This window comes from Odocoileus virginianus, chromosome 7 (genome assembly GCF_023699985.2).
Source record: "Odocoileus virginianus isolate 20LAN1187 ecotype Illinois chromosome 7, Ovbor_1.2, whole genome shotgun sequence".
Classification (NCBI taxonomy): domain Eukaryota; kingdom Metazoa; phylum Chordata; class Mammalia; order Artiodactyla; family Cervidae; genus Odocoileus; species Odocoileus virginianus.
In genome coordinates, this window is record NC_069680.1 from 46,493,954 (window position 1) to 46,511,588 (window position 17,635).

General features: G+C 39.4%; 1 protein-coding gene across 8 annotated transcripts in view; it reads right to left on the reverse strand.

Annotated features, from left to right (window-relative positions):
- The window catches only part of CPEB3 (cytoplasmic polyadenylation element binding protein 3), a 199,480-nt gene that overhangs the window by 33,817 nt on the left and 148,028 nt on the right, over positions 1–17,635 (reverse strand). For all 8 annotated transcript variants that reach the window (XM_070470647.1, XM_070470648.1, XM_020869971.2 and 5 more), the window contains one exon: positions 7,756–7,870. In XM_070470647.1, coding sequence (XP_070326748.1) covers positions 7,756–7,870 — 115 coding nt within the window. The remainder of the gene's footprint in view (positions 1–7,755; positions 7,871–17,635) is intronic.

The window sequence follows — 17,635 nt, forward strand, 5'->3', positions numbered from 1 at the left end:
TCATATCAGTCAAAGAAACATTGCTGGTTAGAGCCCAAGTGGACCCTGGCTTCAGTCTTGGGGCAGGATCCGGAAATCACATTCATTCAAACAGTGCAGTAAGAATCAAGTCCCTGTTGTTTAGTTTTTAAGTCGTGTCTGACTCTTTGGTGACCCCATAGACTGCAGCCCACCAGCCTTCTCTTTCCATGGGATTTCCCAGGAAAGAATAAAGAATACTGGAGCAGGCTGCCATTTCCTTTTCCAGGGGATCTTCCCAACCCAGGGATCGAACCCGAGTCTCCTGCTTGGTAGGCAGATTCTTTACCACTGAGCCATCTGGGAAGCCCAAGAATCATGTGTGTACCCTGAATATTAGAATTTAGTGGGTCCTTACTTTGTCTCAACAACTTATGATGGCTTACGGACTTCCTCACATAGCTAATGTTATTCCAGTCACAGAGAAGAAGAAATTGAAAGTTGAATTTATTTACCTTAGTCATTAATGAATTTCCTTTATTAGTCAAGTTGGCTTAGTAAAATAGGTAACCTTGGGGCCTGGAAATTAAACACTAATTTCCCAAAGACCTGGCTTCTTCTGGAATAGAATAAGACAGTGAACACTCCCTCAGCCTGGTGAATGGCCAGGAGATGAATGTTGGCAAAGGATTGAATGCGCTTGTCTTCTACCCTTAGGAAGGACTCAAGAAAGTGTCTAATTTAGAAAGACAGCTTAAAGCTCCGGCTGAAGACAAGAGCTACTGTAACCAGAGGTTCTTCTATGGCATCTTGGTCTCCAAAGGAACTTTAGGGGCCTGCAGATGGCAGAGACATCTACTGCGGCTGGAAGATCCCAGCACCTTCCACAAGCACTTTGTGAATCTGGCTGTTGGAAAATCACCTTCTTGGCCCAAAGATTCAGTCATGGCTGATGCTATTGGCAGTTAAGCAGTTCTGTTAGGGAAAAGAAACCCTCATTCACCTACGCTTTTATGAAAATTATATAAATTAATAATTTCCACTTAGAAGCTTATGTGCAGTCATTTTCTTGGCCACCCAAAAGTCTGCAGGCATTTTAGCCAATGAAATCTTACTCAAGTGAAGGACAATTTATTAAGAAGCTAGAAGAAAGAATCCAAGGTGACTACAGAAAATTTTGGGGGGGTAAGAACATGAAGATTACTCATTTCTCTACCTTAACCTGTATTTAAGTACAAAAACCTCAATAGTCTGATGATCCTCGAAGAAAAGTAAATAATAACTCAACAGCTGCTGTCTGTATTTGGTCCTTACTCAGTCAGCAAGTCCTCATTAAAAGTGTACTTCCTGCTGCCTAAACTCATGCTAGACTCAAACAACAGAGGGATGTCACTTAAGTACTAAACAGCATTTCTAATTATTGAGAAAAGTAACCAGTTGGTAAAAACAACATAAAAAAAGAGTAATTTAATTCATCTACTACATAGGTAACTAACAAACACAGAGCAGGCTTTCCTCAAGTCCTACAAAATTCTAATCTGAAAATACTTTTTATATGGAAGATACAAATCACCTACAGATGTCATAATATACAACTACTTGTGGAGGCTAGGTTTTAAAGGATTCTTTACAGTGAGCATTATCAGTTAATGTAGGAAAGTTCCATATAAATTCCCTTCCTCTGAATAAGGAGGAAGCTGAGCTAGCAAGAGGGCTACCATTTTGACTACTTGGGAGGAAAAGAGAAAAATAGAAGAAAAGCAGTAAGGATCTGGTAAAAGTCAACTAAAACCTTCATGTATCTATCTATACATTATGAACTCCATCCTGCTCTTGAAATGTGAGTCCTTGATCAAGGATATGTCTTATCTGGAAAATGTAGTCAAACCACCTACTAAATGTATGACAGTGAATCCTCATGTGAAACCATCCTCTGTAGCTGACAAGGACAGCGTTATCTCCCAGGAGCATTTAACATTTAACATGAGGAAGATGAGGGAACCAGAGGCTGAAATTCAGACAGATAGAGGTGACAGCAGGCATAGACAGAGTCTGTGAAGAAGTCAGATGTCTCCAAACCACTTCTATTTTTTCTTTCCCATCCAGACAGTGTTAACAGGGTCTGTCTGGTCACCACAGAGGTGGGAAATTAGGAGTTCTGGTAGCCATAACCAAGGGCATTCTGTACTTTGGTTAAGATGTTCTATGCTTTTATGATAACTCAAGTCAGCTCATAAACAACTGTTGTATGAGAACAGTACACTACTACAAGTCTAACCTACACACTGGCTCTCGTGATGAGCTCCCCTGTGTCCCAGACTAGAGAGGGAAACAAAAATACTGCAGTTGTACGTAGCATATAGTATGTCCGTGAGTTCCTCTGGGTTGTGGTGACCACGCCCTGGAGGTGAATCTGAACCCCAACTATGGCTCCTTGTTTTGCTCCCAATTCTTCATAAAGATCTGAAAGGGATCAGCTCAACAGAAAGAAAATCATGATTACTCCCCCATCCTGCCCCACCCCGGGGTCCTGTTCCTACGGTTTAATTAGATTTCAAAGTTAGCTTAAGGCAATGTAGAAGTCCAAGATACTGTGAGAGCCATATGGGACAGAGCAGGAATGAGGTTTCCTGAGGGAAATACTAACACATTCATCTTTTCAGATTTTAAATCATGAATCCAGAAGCTCCATTTCTCCTCTTTGCAAATAACAAAGCAGACAGGAAAGAGGCATAAGGCACCTCAGGGTGACAAAGAGGCCTGCACTTCTGAAAGAAAGGAAAATTCAACTCGAAGGTGGACTTTCTGAGTTTACAATTGCCAAGTTGGATCACAAAAGCAGTTCACATATCTTCAGTAGAGGAAATGCTTATAAGCTTCCACTCTGCATGAGATGTTGGGAAGTTATGAATATTTTCAATAAATGATATGAACAACCAACTAAGTCTGAGCGATAAGAGTATTTAAGTTGATTAAATCGAGCTGGTACCAGGCTGACTGTTATTACTGTTATGGAGACAGAATCTCAGATCTCAGCCTAATAAAGCAGCTTCCCTCTGTGTAAAGAGTCCCAGACTTGAAGTCTGGAGATATGAGTTTGAGCCTTAGCTTTTTTAATTGTTGTGGTCTTGACTAATCACCCCCTTTGAACTCTGCTTCCTTATCTCTATGATGAGATATCTCTATGATGAAAAGTCTACCACTTACAATCTTACAAGGTTTTTATGAGGATTAAACATATATGAGAACTCTGGGCATACTGTTGGGCACAGAGTGGCGCTCAAATGTTTCATTTTGTCCAGGGGTTGTTTTTCTTTAACATTTGCTTAACTCATAAATCTTTGCTTAACATTAACTTGGCCTGGCTTCTGCTCCATAAGCACCAGTTCATCCCAGTCTTACTTTAGCTTTAAGTTAATGTTACTCAAACTGCCACTGATATGGCAACCTTTGACATCAGCTGTGGGTGAGGGTGTGCTTTCCTAGAGGAGGGAGCTCACAACCACCAATCAACACTAGAAAATCCTTAATCTTAAGGGCAGTGCAGTGAATTAAGTCAGTATGCTAATTCTGGAGTTTATCTGAGACAACTCATTCTGAACTTGGGATTGGGTGAAAGAAAAAGCTTCTAGTGCTGACCAGTTTGACATAAGAAGATTTCTGTCTGCTACCACTTCACTGAACAAAAAGGATATAGTTATAATACTCCCCTTTGCTAAATCACAAATCAGGATGTGATTCCTAATATGTGTGGCCTACCAGAATGTTTGCACAGAATGGGTGGAATAAATGCTCTTAGAAAAATTCATCATATTCTTTAGATGTATGCCATACATTAGTGAATATTTACCTCAAAAAAATGTTTTCCTCTAGAATTTCCATAGAAAAGCCATTCTCACAACAGTTGGGGTGGGGGGAGGGAGGGAAGAATGAGGAGAAGAAAATATCAGGATCCATAGCAGAATATTCAGGAGAAACAAACGGAAAGACTCATCAGAACAATAGCTAAGAAGGTGAAAGATTCAAAGATGACAGGCAATTGGCAGGCTCCAGGAACTCAAGACTGATCTGTTCTGCAGGATCTGGTCAGCTAAACTGTCAGGAGGAAGTCATAAAGTGGAGGAACAGCTCATGGATGCCTCTAACTAAAAAGGAAGACTGAGGGTTTTTCAAGCCTGATCAAAGTTGGAAATGCATGGCTCCCAAAGTTGGAATACTGAGGCAGCCCCCGAATGAGATGTCTAGGTCCAGAAGCTCCAGTCAGAAAATATTCATGGTTACAAACCAGGGGAGAGTACAGGGACCAGATCCTTCCTTTTCCACTCTTTCCTGGTGGTCTCTCCTCAAAACTCCCAAGCCTGGCACTTACTTGCTCTCAGAGCAAAGACATGCAGTCAGGAAAGGTTCTCATGCCATAGGGATATGCAACAGGGAGATTTCTGCACTGAGATTTAGGAAGACATGTTGCTTACAACACCTGAACGAAGAATGGCAATATGCTCCTGCATGTTCAGGTGGTAGCAGGAGAAGAGATAGACAAGAGAGGTGGACCACCGCTTTCCTCGTACTGACTCTCTGAAGAATATGTACACGTTAGCCACACGGTGGCATGACGAGCCTACCCACAGCCTTTCCTAGTGTGGGGGTGGAGAGAGAGAGGAAATGGAAGGAAAGCAAGATCTGGAAACAGCAGGAGACTTCAGGCAAACCATCCTTGGTCTGCCACTGTCACTGACAGGAGTGATGGAAGGGAGAGACAAGAGACAGTAGAAATTACTTGACCTAGAAAAGGCAACAATCAGGCAATTCAACTTTGGGTAAACTCATCGAGATTTTCCATTGATATTTTCCCACTTTCAGGCTAATTTTTCTAGGCCCCAGATTTTTTTTACCAACCTGAATTTTTAAAAGTCACGCCTGTCAAAAGATCAGAAGGAACAACCTAAACTCAGTCAAGACAATCCACTTAAACCAGGTTGCCTTGTATCTTCAGAAGTGTTTGTGCATTTCTGTTTAGTGGGATAAGGACTATATTATCATTTATTAGTGATAATGGTCCCTGTCTTACAATGGGAAAATATCAAAGACAAAAAACCTTATGAGATCCAAAAGGATAATTCTTGAGTGTTGATGTTTTATTCACTGTAATGTACTGAAGGACCATTTCTGGCCCAGGATAAGGTGAAAATCAATCTGGACACACAAAATCTCACTTGTTGAGTACCAGCACTAATATCTAGTTTAGGATCATCTTCTGTATAGTGCCTAAAATAGTTCTAAGACTTTCCAGAATTCAAACTACAATACTCCTGGGAAAAAATGCCCTGACATGTTTAAAAACCAAAATTTGAGAATTATTATGTTAAGGAAAATAATTTAGTATTCAATTAATTGGGTTAGTATTCTATTAGCACATTTCTTAAATCTTTGCCTTTATTTGTGATGACCTGTTCAACAAGAGTGGGATGTCCATTCAGGGTGGTATGACGTGCACTTTCTCAGCACCAGTAACACAATGCGTGCTCAATACATGTTTACTGTTCAAGTGAACTGCACTGTATTCAATATAAGATTATCTAGCAAAGTCAAACTGAATTCTTTTAAAAACAGTCTTCTATTCCAAGACACACACCGGTCCACAAAGCTCAGTGTGTTCCAAAGAAATTCAATTCTATGCACAGGGATAAAAGCTAAAGATGTTAATTCTTTTCATCCAGATTACTTGGCCTCCAATCTGGGAGTCTTGGATAGAGTAAAATTCCAGGATGCTAATGTAGATTGTTTAGCCTTCTAGAAACTAGCTACATTTATAGGAGGTGCTGGCATGGGGGAACCTTCATTAGACTAAGTGACTACAGATTAATATCCAACAATGGCAAAAACAAAATTTTAAAACAAAACAAATTAGTTTACTTTTTTAAAAAATGAACTTTGAAATTTATACAACATGCATTATCTAGGCAGGGAACACAAAATCCAATTTCTGACTAGATAACTAAATATAATTCCTGTTTAACCCTAGAACATGTATCATCTTACAGACACAGAATGTTAAAGAAAGAATACAACTCAGCATCTTGGGTTTCTTGCTGTGCTGTCAGTGTGATCATAGAACAGTGAAAAACAGATGATCACAAATAGAGGTCCATATCTATCCTTTCAAATAATTTAAACAGAAAGAATAAGGGATGAATAATCTTTAAAAAAGCAATTTAGTTATAAACTATTGTGTCTGTGTCTGTTAAAACAGACATGAGATTAAAGTCAGTTTTGTTATTTTTACAACTGCAGGAACTCTTCTTTCAGAAAACTTTTTTTTCAGATTCCCATCTACGAAAAAAGGGAAAGGGCTAAGATATTAAAACTACTTTGTGTTTGTCTTTAGTTGCAAAAAAGAACAGAATACTAGCAAGGAATGTCCATTTTTTAAAATAATATATTTGCAATTTAAAGACTATGAAAGGGGATTTTTCTCTTTCCACTCCTAAGCATATCACCAGTTAGAAAAACCCAGGAATATTACACAGTGCCCCTACTCACACTTTTGTTTTTTAAAAAGCACAAGCTCTTTAGAAACAAAAGGCTGCAGTGGCCCTCATCTCATAATGCTGTTCACGTTTGAGCTGGCCCTGCTGAGACTTTATTCTCTGATGGCAGATAAAGGGGAAAGCATCTCTGCTGCTCTGCTTTCTTTCTTTGGGCAAGTTTGCCACTAGGATGAGAAAAAGAGCCAAGACACCTGACTTTCTGAAATACCATAAGATTATAAACTCCAGCCATAATTAATTTGTTTTAAGGTCTTTCAAAATGGAATTATGAATACATCTTTACAGAGACCTAAACTTTTAGCAGTAGGTTGGAGTTGAGATTTGAATAAATGCATTCGAAAAGTTGAGGAACATTCAGAATTAAGAAGTCACCAAAGGCACAGAGCTGTAGGTACATTTCATAATTCTGTTTCACAGCTTGATTTAATGATCTCTGCTTTTTCTTTTACTTTTTAAGTGAATTAAGTCTACTTGTTTACACTAACATGAGACAACACTGCCCTTTGCTACTACAGTGGCAATGGTTACCGTATTTTTTCATCTTAGTTTAAAAAAATGAACTCAGCTATTTTAAAGCACTTTACAAACTTTGTTCTTACAAATAATTCTACTATATTCCACAGGCAATCATACTGATCTAACAAGCGATTAGATTTGTCTTTGGTGCCCCAGTTGATTAGGATTCTGTCCAATTCCAGCAGGCACAATTATTTAATCATTGGAAAGGAACTTAAAAAACAAAAAACAGGGGCGCTTTCATGAAGTCAAAATAAAGATGCTCAAATACATAACTCACTTTTCAAAGTACATAAGAAAAAAAGAGGAATCTGTTTTGCTTGGGAAGAGTTCAGTCTGATTTCCAGTGACACAATTTCTAGCAGTGGTTTGGCCCTGGACAGATTTCTGATGGGGTTACTTCTTTTTCTGTTATATATAACAATACTAACTGGCTAACAATGCACACTGCCAAATGCACTGCTATTTTTTTAAATAATTGGTTGAACAGGGAATCACTAATTAGAATCCAACCCTCTGAAATAACAGTTTAATGAAATTCACTCTTGCAGCAGAAGAAAATACAACATCTTGGCAGAAAACATTTAAGGGTCAGCTCAGTGGAACTGATATGATGGCCTTCTTTTTGGAGACTGTGTACGGCTGACCAGAAGCCTAGAAAATACTGAAGACTAAACACACTGGGGATTGTTGTTGTTGGTTTTGTTGTTGTGGTGTTACTATTTCCACTCACCAGCTCGAAGGGGTCGTGGAACTCCCCCAACAAAGATAGTTTTTCTGGGGTCCAAAGGCTGTGAACCATCCATTACAAAGTCACTGTCACTTAGGTTCCATGGTCGAATTTGCACCTGAAAAAAAGTCGTTTACTTGGTCCTTACTTCATTTCCATTAACCCCAAATGAGAATAAGGTGACTAAAGATAAACCCACTGATTTGTGCATTGTACAAGATACACAACCCAAACAAAATCCAGTTATTAGTTAATGTAATCTCTAGACATATGCTATGAAACCTTCAGAAACCACCTGTGGTTTTAAAAAAGGGTAGCCTTTTATAGATAAGAGTCTGGGTTTTGAATAAGACCCATTTTAACACGTTTAACTGTTCATAACCTGTCACATTATAGCACTTCGCTTTTTAAGAGCTCACCTAAAGAGGGAAGAGGAACTTTTAGAATATTTTCTAAAAATTATCTATATGTCTGGCTTTTAAATTATCACCCCCTAAAATGAAAACATTGATCTTTCAGCAATATGATTTAACACAGTTTAACACTTATCAAGTTAGCACACAATTACCGGCAATATAAAATACTGAAGGGCACAGAATTATCTACTTTTGGTTGATCTGATTTTCCTAAATAAATCCAGTAAAATAAAGTTAAGTCTAGAAATTCAAGTAAATTTTCAAAGAGTAGGAAAAGAAATCTCTATGACATATTTCTTTCTATTTGGTAATGTCTCTTCACTGGGACTGACTCCCTGTCCAAAGTTTATACCTATGCTATCCTTATTGTATAAAATATTTCACCAGAATCATAACCTTAAAACATATTCCTTTCAATCCATAACTGAACTATCAGAGAATAGCTTAAAACAAAACCACCACCAAAAAACCCTCTCATACAGAAAGGCCAGTTTCAGCACGGACTGAAAACCACTTGGCCATGCGCTCAGTTGGCCATGTGCTCAAGCAGGCCAGTTGTAAAAGCGAAGAAACAAGCAGTGGTTTTTAAGGAACATGCCTCTCCTTTCACCTCATTGATTAGGATAGGAAACAAAACAGCTGAACTTTAATTTCCTTAGTATCAACAAAATTTTTCACTTTCCCCATTGCTCAACCACCAACACTTAATGCAAGGAAATATATATGACAATTTTTTATGTGGCTTGCCTTATATCCAGTAGTACTTCTATTTGAAAGATAAACCTGCCAATGACACTTTCAAAACACCTTGAATCAACTCCAAGACTGGCAGTGCTCATTAGAAACAGGCTACACACTCATTATGACTATTACAAAATTTACCCCCTACACAACTTTTGGAGCTTTTATGACACAGTTGCCTCTACCAGTTACTGGAAGCCATAAAATCTCCACATGGGGGAAAAGAAAATCCAGTTCTTTCCTTGTAAACTTTAGTCTGTTTGACTAAATTATCAATCCCTTGATATTTATCACAAAGACAGATTCACCAATACCATAAAACATCATTTTCAAATGCCTTCATGAGGGCTCCTTATTAATGTTTAATTAAAAACACAATCTCCTGACACCAAGAAAAAGGATTCTAATGTCAACGCACAAAAGACAAAGCAAATCTTTTTCTGTACAGAGCCCTTTTTTCTTCTAGTCTCATCCCTAGTAAAGCAGTTAAGGTAGCTTCAGGATCTGGTAATTCTATTTACTTTATGATAATTGAATTCAATCATATGGCTCACAAATAAAAACAATTCATGTGTAATATCCATAGTGTTCTGGTTTCATTTAATCAGAAGTACAGAAAATGAAGCCTCACACAATAGCTGGAGGTTGCTGTTACTTCAAAGAACTCTGCAGAAGATCACAAATCCGCCTGCTGAGAGGCTTCACTGCTGCCTCTTCTTCCCTCTAACACCCTCCCCACCCTTTCATTACAACACACACAACCCATTCCCTTACCCTATTCTTGGGAAAAATACAGGAAGAAGACTAGGGAGACAGTAATGATTAACCGTATTCACAAAACCCACATTTCCCAGCTGCCATCACAAAACAGCTCCTCAAAGCTCACGCCACTGCAGATTCAGAGAAATGTCAACACGGGCCAACATCAGCACACTCTACATGCTAAGCAAAAAATATTGTGGTACTGTTTGCACTGAGAAGTTTCATTCACACTTCAGTTTCTTTCTGAAATATAAGACCATTCTTACTGAGGAATGTTCTCCATCTTCTAAGGTTTATTCTCAGACCTCAGGGTCTAATATTCATGTTCTATCTTTCTAACTTACTCTTTGAATAAATTCTCTGGTCCCAAGACACACACACACACACACACACACACACACAACACATAGGTTTCTCTACTCTTTTAGTCCCATACTTTGTAAGCTGACTCAAATATTTTGTAGAAAGGAATACAATATAAATAAAAGAGTTTTTTATTATTTTTATTTCTTGAATAATTATTTTTGAGAAATGTTGAAATTAGACCTTTATCTCAATTCAACACAAACTTCCCCTGGCAAAACAACTTTTACATCCACAGTGATTACTCTGTGTGTCTATATATGTCTTTGTAAAACAATTCTTCTACTATGTTGTCAAATAGGCTACACGCTGGGCAGTAAAAGCCTTAACATTCTAAGGAAAAGATAAGGCTGTCACCAGAATGGTGACGATTACTTTAAATGAAATTGACATGGTTCCAATACCACTTCCTGAAGAAACCTGATCACATCTGGTTACAAAGGTGACTCCAGGAAGAGGCTATCTGGCAGACAGCACCCACGAGCCCTTTGCCCATGCCACAACCACACAGCAAGGGTTTCACAGCACAGAACGTCTGTAGGGCCAGACAGGTAGCATAAACATGTCAGGTTACCAGGACAATAGTTAGTAGGCAGGCAGTGACACTATGGAGTAAACCACTCCTTTTATTTCATTTTATATTATAGTTGATGAACAATGTTGTGTTAGTTTCAGCTGTACAGCAAAGTGATTCAATTACACATATATGCGTGTATCTATTCTTTTTCAAATTCTTTTCCCATTTAGGTTGTTATCAAATATTGAGCTGAGTTCCCTGTGCTATAGAGTAGGCCCTTGTTGGTTATCTATTTTAAATATAGCCATGTTAAACCACTCCTTTTAAAGGAAGCAGACACTTCTCTCAGCTAGTATTTATCATTTGCGAATGTGTTGTCAGACTTTTCCATTTCTCAAAAATAGCTAGAAATTCAGATTTTTATGTGAAACTCCAAGATTTCTGAATGTTGGGAACTCATTCAAATGTGAAAGTCACTTGTACAGGCTAGACAAAATTAACTGCAGGCCGGATCATTTCTGTAGGCTCCAGCCTGTGATCTCTGGTTAGAAAGGTTTAGTTATCACACAGTTCACAAAGGAATGTTTTGTTTCATAAGTACTTATGAGAGAAAATATTAATACAAAAATGGTTTTCCCTTAGTTTCAGTTCCTTTTTTAAGCATGTATTCCTATGGAAGTTATGGTGAGGACCATAAACCTTCTAGCTGAATTATTAGTCTTCTAAACTTTTATCTTGTGATTTGATAATTGGCTTTGTATAAATGCTTATCTCCAAAGGCAAAATCTTTTTAAGGATAAAGGCAAAAACCAAACATAAAGATTGACAGCATAAATATAAGAATTTATACCATAAAGTGACTTCAACAGCTTTCAAGAAATCTAAAACAATTTAATATTAATAATGTAACAGCAACAGTTAGTACTAAGCTCAAAATGGGTCGTAAAGCAGCAGAGACAACTTGCAAAATGAACAATGCATTTGTCTCAGGGAACTGCTAACGAACGTACAGTGTAGTGGTGATTCAAGAAATTTTGCAAAGGAGATGAGAGCCTTTGAAGCTGAGGAGCGCAGTGGCTGGCCATCGGAAGTTAACAACGACCAACTGAGAACAATCATTGAAGCTGATCCTCTTACAATTATACGAGAAGCTGCTGAAGAACTTAACGTTGACCATTCTATGGTCATTCAGTATTTGAAGCAAATTGGAAAAGTGAAAAGGTTCTATTAGTGGGTATTTCATGATCTGACCGGAAATTTAAAAAAATGTCGTTTTTGAAGTGTCATCTTCTTCTATTCTATGCAACAACGAACCATTTCTCAATTGAACTGTAATGTGTGATGAAAAGTGGATTTTATATGACAGATGGTGACGACCAGCTCAGTGGTTGGACAGAGAAGCAGCTCCAAAGCACTTCCCAAAGCCAAACTTGAACCAAAAAAGGTCATGGTCACTGTTTGGTGGTCTGCTGCTGGTCTGATCCACTACAGCTTTCTGAATCCTGGCAAAACCATTACATCTGAAAAGTATGCTCAGCAGTTGACGAGATGGACTGAAAACTGCAATGCCTGCAGCCAGCACTAGTCAATAGAAAGGGCCCAATTCTTTTCCACAACAATGCCTGAATGCACGTCACACAGCCAACACTTCAGAAGTTGAATGAATTGGGCTACAAAGTTTGCCTCATCCACTATATTCACCTGGCCTCTCACCAATCGACTACCACTTCTTCAAACAACTTGGCAACTTTTTGCAGGGAAAATGCCTCTACAACCAGCAAGACGCAGAAAGTGCTTTCCAAGAGTTCACTGAATCCCGAAGCAGGGATTTTTATTCTGTAGAAATAAGCAAATTTATTTCTCATTGGCAAAAATGTGTTGACTGTAATGATTCCTGTTTTGATTAATAAAGATGTGCTTAAACTTAGTTATAATGATTTAAAATTCACAGTCTGCAAGCACAGTTATGTTTGTACCAACCTAATAACTTAAATTTCATTTTATTTAAAACAGAGTCATTAATAGGGATAAGATTAGGCTAAGTTCTAGGGGGAAAAAATTAAGAAATATAATGCAGGTCGTTTATTTTGATAGGGTGCTATAACATTATTTCCTAAAAATAAAATGTCATTGAAAATCTGCAAAAGCCACTAAGTTAAATAAAAAATGCATTTTTATTGTATCTTTAATAACAGGATAAGAACAGTTTTAGCAAGAACAGTTTTAAATACAAGTCTTAGGGCTTCAAGTTTCTGAATATGACCAAGTCTCCCTATAGCTCTGGAACTCTCTGAGTTCAGACCACTATTTAGAATTTAGACATGACCTTGGTGGGCTACAGTCCATGGGGGTCGCAAAAAGTCAAGACATGACTGTGCTACTAAGCACACACTACCAATAAAGAATGTTATCTTGAGCTCACTTTGCACATCGCATCCTATACCTGCTCTGGTCCTCTCCTTAGGTTACAAATACCTACCACTTGAAGGGTTCTACTGTGTGGTGCCTTCCTTTTCATTTGCTGGGCTCAAGGCAGCTCCAAAGAGCAACCAAACTGTTCAGAGGCAACAGTGCAATCTGGTGGTCAGTTTAGGAAATTACCTGACCAAACCCATTTGTTCTCTTTCCCACAAATTACCCATAAAGCTTATAGTTCAGCATCCCCCCAACCCAGCCTCATTTCCTTTTTCCTCTTTTCAATACCCTTCAAACTCCTACTCAAGCTCTTCAGGAAAATGTCTCCATTTTTCTCTCCCTAATCCTACAATCCTTTGAATCGACGTGAATCAGAAAAACAACAGCGCAGAACCATCAGGACTGCTCTCCCCAGCAAGCAGCATCCCAGCTCTTCTGACAGCCAGGATGAGTCAGCTAAACCGAGGTCTGCGGACACACAGCTGCAACAGCTCAGCTGTAGTGGTAATGCGCCCCAACCCGCCCCAGCTGTCAGCAGTTCTATTTTAAGCATCACAGCCCTCACAGAATGACTGGAGTGCCCCATAGTATCACAGATAAGCTAGTCTGTGGTTTCTGAGGCATCTTTATCTCATCCACGGTGCAAGGGGTTGTTTTATTATTATGACCACTATAAAACTAAGAGTCATAACGGCAATAATTGTGGTTAAGACTCTTCAAAGTATTTTCGTATTTGGTATCTTACCTCAACCTAATTTTCACCACATAATGCCCTAACAAACAGCTCAGCCGCCTTTGAGGGGTTGGAGTGCTACCTATTATTCTCAAATACTGTCCTCCACCCAATGGAGAGGCAAAGGAAATGCCCTCCCTGTATCTTCTACAGTTAAGCGGCCAGAAAGGGCTTAATAGCTGCTCAGAGCCATTGGCCTTGATATGACTCCCGTACCCTGGCCAGGTCTGGGGCCACCAGGCAGAACTCCACTGGGACTCAAAGCAAATGAAGATTATTCCTCAGACACCAACGGGTTGCTGGCCCTGGAGAAACTCAGCAAAATAGCCAGGATTCTTCCTAGACAGGGAGCCAAAAGTAACCCCAGGAAATTCTCTTACACCATCCTAGGATGCTCCAAGGCCCACCACCAGTATCAGGAAATAGTGCAGGTACAATACGGAAACTGCTGCCATCTTTGCCGACTGCACAGCCAGATGCGCAGAAACCACCAGCTCCACCGGGACCTTCAGTTATTGCTGAACAATTCGGTTGCACTCTGTACACTGTTTCATTAGGGCACCCAGTACAAAAATAGAGCATGCATACTGTGCCCCGAAAATGGTGATGTACACCTCCTTCTCTACACTTGATATAATAAAGCCATTATCAATTAGGTGATATGATCAATATCTGGACTTATCATTCATAAGATTCAAGGAAACACCTTCCTGCTAAAGGTTTTCCAGACTCCCTCAGGGACACTTACATGTGTGTTAGTCACTCAGTTGTGTCCGACTCTTTGAGACCCCATGGACTATAGCTCTCCAGGCTCCACTGTCCCTGGAGTTCTCCTTGCAAGAATACTGGACTGGGTTGCCATGACCTTCTCCAGGAGATCTTCCCAATGCAGGGATTGAACCCAGGTCTCCCAGATCGCAGGCAGATTCTTGACCATCTGAGCCACCAGGGAAGCCCCCAGGGACACCTGGTCACTTTACTGTTTGGCCCCCCACCCAACTACTGTCTATAATACCTCCATCATAGTGCCTTGGCTCCTTACTCCACTTACTGTTACCTGATCACTTAGCTGTTTGCCCACCCCCCAACTACTGTCTATAATACTTCCATCATAGCGCCTTGACTCCTTACTCTACTTGCTGTTACCTGATCACTTAGCTGTTTGCCGCACCCCCCCCCCCCAACTACTGTCTATAATACCTCCATCATAGCGCCTTGGCTCCTTACTCCACTTACTGTTACATGGCTACTTCTCTCCACTGGACTCCAGGGTCCTCTAAGGCTGAGACCACTTCTCCGTGTGGGTCCCGACTGCTCAGCACAGTAGCCAAGCCTTAGTGAGTGCTCTGAGCTCCTTGGTATAATGGTGAATTAATGAAGGTTTTCCCGAGGGGCAGACAGTGGTGCTCTAAGAACCTGTCCAGCAGCTGTCCCTCTATAGCTGCCTGATCACTCTCCTCACTCCACCCAAAGTTACCTTCCAGACACATGGAATTATAGTATGTCTGCTCACCAGTGGGTGCCCCAGGGCTTGGGCCTAATTTGTGAAAATTCCTGATGCCACCAGGGGACCCACTCAGTGATCAGAATTACCTAGTGCTTGTCACCACTTCTGATGTTCCCACATCACTTAGAAAGTATAAGCATAATAGATGATTTCCTCTTGAAAGAAAGAAGAAACTAGCACTTTTGAGCACCTACAGTGCCCCATGATGCTAGGCATCTTACAAACACCGTCACATTTAAACTCACCACAACTGTTATGCTATAAAATTATCCCTACTTTAAAGACAAAGAAACTTGTCAGTGTGAAACCAACTCAGGACTGAAACAGGTTTCTCTGACTCCAAGTCTATAGACACTCTTTCCACTGCAATGATGTCATGTGCCTTCAAGGCTCCCTGTCCTCCAGGCCACTGGCCACCAGCTCTGCTTCGCAAAAGTCAAAATAGTCAAACTTCGCAAATAGTCAAATAGTTAGACTTCGCAAATAGACTTCACAAAAAGTCAAAAAGTCTGCTTCCTTCAAAAGTCAAAATACATTTTTATTTGTGAGCGACTAATCTCTCTCCTTTTCAATCTCATATGGCCTGTTCTCAATGCATTAAGAAATGACCCACAGACTCCTCTTAAAGCTACTAACAAAACCAGCAGCTAGAAAAGCTCGAAAATGATTTAACAATGAAACTGGCACTATAGTCAGCTATTTTTTAACTTCTAGGTTCATAGCCTCAGGCGCTCCTACTCTGCAGCCAGACAATTTTGTCCAATGTCTACATAAATGTGTATTTTCAGCTCCATGGTGCTAGGGCAAGGATGTTGTCCCTGGCATGCTGTTCACTAAAACTCTTGAGAGGAATGTACACATAAAAGCTCAAGTTACCTAAGTTTTTCCTGGGACGAAGCCTATTCTTTGAGCGAGTTTCACGGAATACTAATTCCACCAGAATCTTCACAAGTATAATCCCCAGAGAGGTATATAATATGCTGGGTTAAACAATCTTAAACACATTTATTTATTGCAAAACTCCTCAAAACTTTAATATATCAATGTATCCCAAATGTTCTTGGCTATGAAATCTTTAATTAAAGGAGAAAGTTGATATAAAATCTACAAAAGTGCCCAGTAAGCAACACCTGTTATTATCAAGAGCAAACCTTCTTCTGTCAGTGATCCTCTCAAGAGACCAGAGTGTGATAAGACAAGTGTTCTTCGGAACACACTTTGGAAAACACTGAATATAGTCCTTTAGGAGATGGGGGTTGGCTATTTCATCCCCTGGTTACCATCGTGTACACTGGAACTGCAGCATCTTTTAGGCCTTTCTAGAAAGGAATAAAAACTTCCAAAGACTTAAGCACTATGAAACTCTGGACCCATTTGCAAATTCAGAGATTCAGGGAGGGGGAAAAAAAAAGGACTTATGAACAGGAGGTACTTCTCTCATTCTAGAGGAGGAATTCTTTCTTTGGAGAAATTCTTATGATGGGAGGTGCCCAAAGCAGGAATTTAGCCTGAGGACTCAAGGAACAAATAAATAAATCAAGAAGATCAGAGTGCTAAAGATTTCCAAGGTTGAGATAGTACACAAAACCAGATTTGATTGAGTCAAGATAAAATTATTGTTATTGTCTTAGGAAGTAGTAGGTGGGGAATGAAAAAGTTTGAGCAAATATACCAAAACCCAAGGACTGAGGCCATCAATCAAGATTGCCCTATAAGCCCTCACCTGTTTTTCCCCGATTTAAGTTCCCTCTATTCCCTCCATACGTTGGTGTTCCATCTGAAGTGTTCTGCATTCATACCACATTATTTCTCATTTCTGTGTTCATACTGTTACGTTTCTCCAAAATGTCTATTCCCTCACATCTCTACACTTCTGGTCAATCTCCAAACTCCCTTCATTCTTCAAAGCTCTATTTAAGAGACACTTCATCCAAGAAGCTTTCTTTCATCACTCATGGTACATATGAATTGTGCAAAATATTTAATCTACATTTTACCTTCATTATAGTCATTCTTTTTCTTAATCTGACAAATATTTGAGAATCTTTTATTGACCAGGCTCTATAAATTTGTGTACTTACACACTTTTTTTTAATCTACTCATTATACTATTAAGCTTTTGAACACTTGTTTTTTGTTTTATGTCTAATTCAAAGTATTCTGATTCACAGTAACCAATACTAAGGCCTTGCCCCTAGTAGGCACTCAAATATGGTTTGAAGGGAAAAAGGAGGGCACAGAATTTTTTAAAGTTATATGTGGGCTGGAGATAGCTATAATAGAAGGTATGATTCACTATAGGATGGTGCAGTAATCAGAGAAGGCTTCATAAAAGAGATGACATTTGAGAGGAGTCTGAAAATGAGGGTAGGAATTAGAAATTGAAATGGGGGCAGAAATATTTTAGTTGATTGGAATATGGGGTTCAG